Source organism: Littorina saxatilis, linkage group LG3 (assembly GCF_037325665.1).
Source record: "Littorina saxatilis isolate snail1 linkage group LG3, US_GU_Lsax_2.0, whole genome shotgun sequence".
Lineage (NCBI taxonomy): Eukaryota > Metazoa > Mollusca > Gastropoda > Littorinimorpha > Littorinidae > Littorina > Littorina saxatilis.
Window position 1 is genome coordinate 36,152,809 of NC_090247.1, and position 10,453 is coordinate 36,163,261.

Sequence of the window (10,453 nt, forward strand, 5' to 3'; positions counted from 1 at the left end):
ACACACACACACACACACACACACACACACACACAGCCAGTTGCTGGAAATGTTACATCGGTAATTGCAGGCAGTTGAAATGTCATTGCGCCCAACAATCTGACCTCTGAGGTGAGGTGCACGAAGCGAAAGTGGGAGACACCCAAACAGGTGAGAACAAACCGCGGGGCCTGACTCGTTGAAATTGCAACAAATCTCAATGTCAACCAATCCAACGCTGCGGCTGGCTCCCACCCGGTCGGTAACTTTCTCGTACACCTCAAACCAGGTTCCCGCGGTGTGGTGTTAGCGTGTGTAGTTTCTCTTTTGCTTGGCAAGTTGAGGTTCTGTCTCTGTGTGCTATTGCTCTGCTACTGCCCTTGTTAAAACGTGACTTAACTTCAGGGGTTCCAAAAGTCTTATGGTGGCATACCGGGTCGCACACACGACATTCGAAAACACACGATGTGCACGAGCAGTGCCATGTTGACAGTCAGCACCCTCAGCATGCTGTTACTGCCGCAGCACATCCTGGGGGTGGTAGGCTTGGAAGCGGCGCGCACGTGCGAGCCCATACGCTTTGACATGTGCAAAGGACTGGGCTACAACGTGACGGGCATGCCCAACCTGGCAGGACAGAGCGATCAGCAGGACGCCTATCTCACCCTCCAGCACTACAACCCCTTGATCCAGTTAGGCTGCTCCGACCAGCTCAAACTTTTCCTCTGTTCCGTCTACGTGCCCATGTGCTCGGAGAAGGTGCTGCTGCTCATAGGGCCGTGCAGACCCATGTGTGAGAACGTCCGGAAGAGGTGCCAGCCCGTGCTGAACAGGTTCGGTTTCCCCTGGCCTACGGACCTCGACTGTTCCAAGTTCCCCCCGTCCAACGATCAGGACCACATGTGTATGGACGGTCCAACAGAGGACGACCCGACGGACACACCCAAGCCGTACAACCCGCAGAACATCCTGGGGGTGGCAGGCGTGGAAGCGGTGCGCACGTGCGAGCCCATACGCGTTGACATGTGTAAAGGACTGGGCTACAACGTGATGGGCATGCCCAACCTGGTAGGACAGATCGATCAGCAGGACGCCTATCTCACCCTCCAGCACTACAACCCCTTGATCCAGGTAGGCTGCTCCGACCAGCTCAAGTCTTTCCTCTGTTCCGTCTACGTGCCCATGTGCTCGGAGAAGGTGCTGCTGCCCATAGGGCCGTGCAGACCCATGTGTGAGAACGTCCGTAAGAGGTGCCAGCCCCTGCTGAACGAGTTCGGTTTCGCCTGGCCTACGGACCTCGACTGTTCCAAGTTCCCCCCGTCCAACGACCACAACGGTCAACCGCATGTGTATCAGTATGAACGATCCTACAGAGGACACCCCGACCCGTTGCAGAGGTAGATATATTTTGAGTTTGGTTTGGAATGTAGACTGAGTGAGTGAAAAAGAGTGAGGGTGTATGTGTGTGCGCGCGTTGTAGCTGTAGTGTAGCTCTTACGATGCACTTATGTGATCGTGTTAGTCTTCATGGTAACCTTTGCTTTAAAAAAAAATGTATATGACTAAGTGCCAAAAGGTGCGCACGAAAAGCGGACAAAGGGGCTAAAAAATAAAAGTTGACAAACACGACTGATATTGTGATTTTTGTTAAGACAACAGATGCTGGAACCCAATTACGAAAAGAAAAGATAAATTTACCCAAATGATTTTACAAATAACGATAATTTTGTTCGTTATATCATTCAAAACGGCACTGAGTCATAGCATTAAGGTTATCTCGCACGTTTTTAAAGCTAGGGCTTTGAAACTTGGCACACAACCAAAGTATAATGACCTCCAGGTATGGTGCACATCACACTAAACAACATTGAATTTCAAGGTCACAGCGAGGTTAAATTTCCTTTGCAAACTGGAAAATTGTCGTTGTCACGTCTTACATGTTTTAATACTAGATCAGTTAGACTTTACATACTTCACATACTTTCAGCATTTTTATAAAACCTCATTAAAAGTGACCTGCTTGTTAATCTTTGTCAAAGTTCAAGGTCACAGCGGGGTCACATCTGGTCCAAATGTGGAATATTTTCAATTTATTCAGCGCGTTTATAGCACGAGCTTTGAAAATACACACAGTTCTAGTGTATAATGTTCACACACGATTAAAGTCTGGTTGAAAAAGTCAAGGTCACAGCAGGGTCGCGTTGAGGTCAAACATATACATTTTTCAATGAGGTTTTCTCATATGTTTTTGAAGCTAGGGCCTTGAAACTTGGCACACTACGCAAGTTAAATTAAACCTCATCAAATTCCAAGGTCACAGTAAGGTTAAAGATCCTTTAAGGATATTTTCTAAAAAAGGTGACCGCCTGGTTAATGTTTGTCAAATTTCAAGGTCACAGCAGTGCCATCTGGCTTAAACTTTGAAAAATTGTCAATTTCTTCAACTAGTTTTATAGTGTTTGAAGTCATTCACACATGATGAAAGTCTGGTTGATAAAATCAAACGTCAAGGTCGCAGCGGGGTCGCATTGAAGTCAGACACATACAATTGTCATTTTCACGAACGCCTTTTAAGCAACACCTTTGAAACTTCACACATTCCAAAGTTTTGATGTTGTTTGGTTATAATCAAAGTGTGGTCAATTTCCATGATTGAGAGCATTCAGAGGGGTCAAGTTGAGGTCACACAAAAGAGATTAAATTGTCGACACAACAGATGAGACTGGCTACCACTGTTTATTTTAATACACTTTTATGCAAATTTTAAATTGTGTTCAACCATATACACCAAACTCACCCAAACTCCTGAAACATCCAAGAAAAGGAAAAATGTGTCCAAGCAAGGAAAAACGCCATTTCTTCAAAGGCTGGAATAACTACAGAGGCAGCCGCGTCATTACACACAATGCAATTACGTCATACATCATACATTTCTATGAGTCATGTTGAATGGAATGGTGGCATGTGCCTCTATTCTAGCTAACAACAAAGCTGAAAAAATGAATATTATCTGTTTGTTTTGTTTGTTTTACCCGTACGAGACCTTTCTGTGACCTTGACATGTGACAAGGATCTACCTTAACTTCTTTAAGTCGGAGTTGAGAGTTGTGTGATGTTTGAAGGCTCTCCCTTTAAAAAAAACTGAGATAATGATGCATTTTCGTGTTTTTGATTTGCCCATGTGACCTTGAGATTCGACAAAGGTCAACAAGACTTTAACCGTGTATGGAGGCTATTAAGCCCAAAAATGTGAACTTTCAAGGTTCTTGCTTTGAAAAACTCTGAGAAAAAGGTTATGTTTTTTTTTTTACCCACACGAGACCCTGCTATGACCTTCACATTTCTCAAGGATCAACCTTGAATTCTCCATGTTGAACAATCATTAAGCAAAAGCGTTGTTTGAAGTTTGAAGGTTCTAGCTTCAAAAATCTCTGAAAAAATATGTTTCATCCGTTTTCTGAACCACATGTGACCCAGCCGTGACCTTGAAATCTGACAAGGGTCAACAAGACTTTTACCATGCATGGGGGCGATTAAACCCCAAATGTGTGTGAAGTTTCAAGGTTTCAACTTAAAAAACGTCTGAGAAAAATATACATTTTCCTTTTTGGACAATGTGTTGCACGCAAGACAACACGACAAACGCTCGTGTTATCATTCTTTTACTTTAAGGTCGACTTGCGTGCCCGCTCTTTCGCTAATCTCAATTAAAATTCATCTTAGAAGTTCGGTTTTATTACGCTTTTAATTAAGAAGATTAAACTAAGACAACAAATAGTTAGTTTTACCCATTAAACTCGATAAGGTAGTGACATTTTATGTTGAACGCAAGAAGGTGTCGCACGCAAGATCTGAAAAGATGTTGACGACATAATTTCAACACTTGATAGCGCAATCGTGGTTCGTGATTTCTTCACAAATTTTGAACACAGAATGTGTCACGTGGTTCCGTAAATGAAGTAGATCTTTGTACATGTAAATTTTGTTTTTAAAAGAAAATAACCGTTAATTACCGAACATTTTGTCGCACGCAAGATATGACGAAATTTTCAAATCGTTTTCAAAAATGCTGTTCAAAAGTTCTGCAGTCTTTGCTGGATTACTTGAAAGACAGCAGTTTGATACACCGTTATCGCTTGACGTGTCGACATCAATTCCAGAGTTTTTGAAAAAGAAATTTAGTAAATATCTGCGATTGAAAAATGTATGCCGTGATGACGAATCATCTTGCGTGCGACACCTTAAAATTCGGTTATCGAAAAAAAAAAATTCTCTCGAGATTTAGATTTGACGTTTGGTCTCGTCTGTAAAGCGATGTTTCAGGCATTCAATCAAACTAAATGCAATTCATTTGTGCTTCTTGTTATTTTTCTGTGGCATATTCAAAACACGAGGTATCACGATGTCCTTTTTCAGATGGCCGGTTTTGGCGTTATTTTTGACTTTAAACAAAGATAACTTCAAAACCGTTCAAGTCAGACACACGAAATTATGTCCACTATCTCTTCGCACATTCATCCACACACACACCAATTTTCAGCAGACACACGTTTTTAGAAACATTTTTATTGTAAAACAAAGTCGTCTTCTGTTCTGTGAGCACCTTTTGGCACTTAGTCATATACATATAAACTTGTACATCAAAGGCACATTCCTTCCAACAACCTTTACAGATCTAATCGGGCTTTTACATGGGATGTAAACATACCTGCACCCGGACACACACACACACACACACACACACACACACACACACACAGACACACACACAGAGACACACACACACACACACACACTCACACACAGACACACACACACACACAGACACACACACACACACACAGACACTCACACACAGACACACACACACACTCTCACACACATACACACAGACACACACACTCACACACACACACACACAGACACACACACACACACACACACACACACACACACACACACACACAATCGCCATCCTGACTCGACTGCTTCCTGTGCAGAGTGAGAACTTTTGTAAGGAAAGAATTTCATAAAAAGCAACCAGTGTCCGTTAAAATAAATTCAACAAAAAGTTCCCCGTCTAAACAGAGAGCATGCAGTGTGTTTGTTGTTAGTATATGTCTAAGCAGAGGGATATGGTCTTGAGTTTATCCCACGCCAAAGTCTGACTAAATGGAAGACGGTAAGACGAAGAGTTTACACGAGAAGGACTCTTCGTCTAAATGAGAAACGAGGAAAACAAGTTTTAATTTCAACAAAATAAAAATCCTATTGTATTCTATTCCAGCTGCGGAAGTTACGCAGTGGTGTGCAATGAGCACGAGGCTTCTGCCTCACGTTGGATCTCTGAAGGACACGTATGAAGAGAATAGATCACTAGGTACATTTAAGTGCGTATGTGTTGGTATTTACCAAACTTTACATGTGAATTGTTCCAGATAATATCCCAAGACGTGTTTTACCAATTATTTAGATGAATGTCTTTGATGACGTCTGTTAACCCGTGATTGGTAAAAATTAAAAAAACATTTTACAAATTACACGCGCCCCGCAATTTGTAAAATGCTTGACATTATGACAAAGTGCGGGTCAACGTCATACCCGGCTTTTCAGAAACACTGTGGTGACCTCATTTTTCCATCAAGTTGATTGAAATTTTGGTCAAACAGTCTTTGGCTCAGTGGGAAATATTGCATTTCAGCTCGGAAGCTTAAACATTCATTCATGAGTTTGTTAATTAAAATTGTCAAAATCCTAATTAAAATTGAACTTTCAATAACAACTTCAAAAATGATTGCATTGTATTATTTATCATTCATTGACTTGAAAACATATAGATATGCCATGTTTTCTCCAAACATATGCTCAAAATGAAAGAAAATCGGTTTATTCAAATCTTGTCATGTGTTTTCAAATTTGGTTTAGTGTCAGGCCGACAGATAATTCACAAAACGTGTTGATATTACTTCACGGGACTTGTTTTCTTTGTCGCAAACTCTAATAATATTTACACCAAGCTTATTGGCAAACCTTGACATTTGGCACGCAATATTACATAATAATTTGGGACTGTAGGGACCTTCTGGGTTACCAGTCAGCGATGTGAAACTAAGTAGCCCCAAATTATTTCCAAAGACGCCAAATTATTTCCAGTACCCCCACATTATTTATAGAAACCACAAAGCATTCCAGTGGCCAAGATATCATAAACTCCTGACAGAGAGACCAAACTCACAGGCTTGTGCCTACCAAAGAACTCGATTGTTTCTTTTCATCCCGTCATATCCTGACAAAGACTGGTTTCTCTTGTTGATTTTGCGCCTTTTTGTCCAGGCCCATGCAGTCAAACAATGGCAGAAAAAATATTACCACATGACGCATTCGCTCGCTGGAAACTAGACCCGAGTAATGAAAGTGATATGAGAAGGGAGATAACATTTATCCCACTTTAAAATGTACGGCTTAGAAGAGTTGCCTCCCATCTGCCATGATTTTCAACTGATTTTATTTTTCCCGTTTATTGCTGGTTCAATACTGCCAGTGTTGCAGCTCCTATGCTTGGTTTTAAAAGACAGAACATTCGTCTGTCTCTTCCTTTTAGAAACACACACACACACACACACACACACCGTGGGACACACACATACACACACAAACACACCCACACATACACATACACACACACACACACACACACACACACACACACACACACACACACACACACACACACACACACACACTTCATGTTTTTCCTCGTCAGTGTAACAGTATGAGCGTGATATCAGGAGCAAAACGACCGACATAGACATAGACGCTAGTTAAATGAATAATATCTAACAAGAAAACTGTCTCAAATCGCCCCAAGAGCTATACGGTTCAGGTTGGGGGTTGTAATTATGTGACCACGCACCAGGAATACCATAAAAAAAACATCTGTTTGAGTGCTGAGTTACTCAAAATTGAAAACGACTGTAATTCTCATTGTGACGTTCTTTACGCGAGTCATAATTTCCGTCCTACCTTTTGACCCTGAGTATTTCATGTGCTATTCCTAGAGATACATATTTAAAATTGAGCCGAGAGCTACAGAGGTCGTTTTTGGAGTTGAATAGATGATGACAACACACACGAGGAAAGTCTTAGCATTAGTGTTTTAGGGTTCTATTTTTCAAATCTAAATGTTGTGTTTGGTAGTTATTGCAGACCGTGATATTCTCTAACGGCCATTACGTTTGTTTCTGTTATAAATGCGAAACGTTTTAGCGCTGTATGGCACGGCATGTGCATGCGTAAGCTAGAGTGACTGTAGGTTTGACTTCCTCAATCCAACGGTCTTAGTCTGCTTTGACGAATAAGTATCTATGAAAACTAAATAAATAATGATGATGAACGGAAGTCCGGACTCCTGACGGGAGAGCTGGGCGAAGCAAACCGCTCGCTGATTAAATATCATTTAATAATTTGGCATAGTTTCGGGGCAGTTTTGAGCAAATCCTTGCAGGGGTTTATAATTTACAGTACAGCGAATGTCCCTTGAACCAAAGAGCTTCCACTACAGAAAGTCCGCAGGACTTGAACTTTGCTTGAACTTTCTAAGGTCCAAATCGCCAGAAAACTTTCCCAAATGTCGCCTGTGGTATACTATCTTTAAGAAATTGGGGTGTGCACGTTAAAGATCCCACGGTTGACAAAAGGGTCTTTCCTGGCAAAATTGTATAGGCATAGATAAAAAAAAAAAAAAGTCCACCCAAATACCCGTGTGACTTGGAATAATAGGCCGTGAAAAGTAGGATATGCGCTGAAGGGGCTGCGATCTGCTGGTCGATGTGAATGCGTTTTGTATTGTGTAAAAAATTCCATCTCACACGGCATAAATAGATCCCTGCGCCTTGAGTCCGAGTCTGGAGATACGCGCGCGATATAAGACTTCATATATTAATAATAACAAGAAATGTAGTCGATGCGAGAAGGGAAACAACTGTTAATTCCTTTACAAATTGGCAGCAGAAAAAGAGTTACCTCCCGCATGCCATTACTACTTCAGTGAAAGCTGCAGCGACTTTGGCGACAGAGAAAACTTTCCTTTTTCTCTCCCTCTTTCAATCGTGGTACCACCCCCACCCACCTCACATTTTCCCACGGCCAATGAAGCAGTATCAACGTGCCTTTTCAAGTATAACGATAATTCATGCTCAACCAGCCAGCTTTAAAATTACACGAATTGAAGGCTAGGCAACCGAAGGAAAATGTGTTTGCAACACTGATTAACCTTCGCCCGTCCGGGTTATCGACTACACACGGAAGTCATCGTGGGGTCGTGCGGACCTATGCTTCTCATTTCCTTCTTTGAGAAACATGGGTCCGCACGGCCCCACGATGTTTGTTGTCTAAATAATTATGACCTTTTTGTTTTTAATTACTTCTCGCTGAAAGTTTAGGACATAAGAGCTTTTTATGTGCCTGAGGCATTCTTAAAACCTCATTAAAAAAATTCCAACTAGTTAAAGAGATATTTGCAATTAAACACCCTTCTGGGTCCACACGGACCCACGACCACCGGCGAAGGTTAAAGTGAAGACTTTATGCTTGCAGATGATGTCCGTTTACACTGAGATTCTGGAAGGCATGGGAAGACAAAGATCAACTCAAAGCCTGGAAGAATGAAACATTGTCCTGCCTTACCATAGCAGACGGATTTGAACTTGACTGCTCTTTAATTCGAGTCCTGCAGATTTGAAGGAGAGTGTAAAACAGAATCATGTTTTCGTTCCATTTTATCATATTTCCCTCACTGCGTGAAAATATAAACCTATTACTAATACAAGATAAAACAGCGAAAATGGACTCACCAGTACCAGAAACACGAACAATTAACATATGACCGGTTTCGACGATTGTCTTCGTCAGCAAATACAATACTAATACTTAGTTTCTGGTACTGGTGAGTACATTTTCCCTGTTATCCTGTCCTTGTTCTTCTCACCTACAGTCTCTTGTTCCTATTCTATTACTAATAGTGTGACAGGGGAGGCTACCGCTCCTTTCACAGCAGACTCTGCACCCGAGTTGTTGGCCTTTAAAAGTCAACACCAGTGGATTGTAGAGTCCTGTTTGTGATGGGGTCTGGTGGTTTCCGATTGTCTGTATGTTCATGGAAACCTTCGGGTTGCATAACAGGTTTTATAGGGCTAAGAAATTAGCCCTAACATTTTCAATCCTGTTTGATTGCACTTTGCTTCCCGAGGTGATCGTAGTGTTTCGGCACACGGTTACAATAGTATTAGTCAATGTCGACAATGGAGCGAATCAACTTGATAATGTTTTTTCTTCAATATTGTTTAACTTTTGCATCACAGGTTGGCTTTACCGATTTAAACAAATTAGTGTTTCATTGTTGTCATTTAGTAGTGTTCATGCTAAATTCATTATTCTTTGAATGTATTCATTGTTGCTATAATCATTATGAATTAGTAAAACCCCACAGTAAAACACTGAACAAACGTTTAAAAAGACATGGTTTGCGTAAAGGTTAAGGATTATGCGAAAGGAAAGTTCGTTCGGTGCAATAAAACAAAAGTCTTTTGTTTGAGCGCAGCTGGTACTCTTTAGAAATGTTTTATGAACTAGTTGTCACAAACAATAGGCGTTTATTGGACCGCAACAGTGTAACTGTCTGAACTATCTCTTCTTTTTTTTTTTCATTTTCATTACTTTATTGTCCCATCGCTGGGAAATTCGGGTCGCTTCCTCCCAGTGGAAAGCTAGCCGCAACGGAGTCGCGCTACCCAGGTGTCTGCGTGTTTAGGTGTATTCAGCCACCTGCACTTATGGCAGAATGACCAAGGTCTTTTACGTGCCATTGTGATGACACGGGGGTGGGACATGGCTTTCGTCTCTGGGTCTGCACATAAAGTTGACCCGTGTCCGTCCCGGCCCGAATTCGAACCTGCGACCTTCCGATCACAAGTCCAGTGCTCTACCAACTGAGCTATCTAGTGCTGTAGTTGTTTTTTCTCTCGTATATTGACACCGTCTTGTGCCAATGTCTTAGAAGTTTGACTTACCTTTGTTTCATCTTTGCACACTGAAAAAAAGCATTGAAGAAATGTTTATTCAGTGTGAGTGAGTGAATGTGTGTGTGTGTGTGTGTGTATGTGTGTGTGTGTGTGTGTGTGTGTTCACGTCTTGACACCTTATTGTACCGGTAATGTAGACTTTCATCTCCGTTTCAACCCGTGGGTGTTGAATAAGTTTTCAAAACGAATTATTTTGTTTGTTCATTGTTTTTTCTCATGAAGTTTTCAGTGAATTTTTATCACATCAAATCATACCATGGTTACCCAAGATCTTGTCCACTAATTATTCATTGGACACACACGGACACACACGTACACACACACACACACACACACACACACACACACACACACACACACACACACAGACAGACGCATGTACACATACGAACACA

At 41.6% G+C, this 10,453-nt stretch overlaps 1 protein-coding gene across 1 annotated transcript; it reads left to right on the plus strand.

Moving 5' to 3' along the window:
- Nucleotides 1-323: 323 nt before the first annotated feature.
- LOC138962261 (frizzled-10-like) lies at nucleotides 324-10,088 on the plus strand. The gene is made up of 2 exons (XM_070334007.1): nucleotides 324-1,376; nucleotides 8,575-10,088. Exons 1-2 carry the CDS (start codon nucleotides 445-447, stop codon nucleotides 8,576-8,578), a joined length of 936 nt encoding a protein of 311 aa, XP_070190108.1. The 5' UTR covers nucleotides 324-444; the 3' UTR covers nucleotides 8,579-10,088.
- Nucleotides 10,089-10,453: the final 365 nt, after the last annotated feature.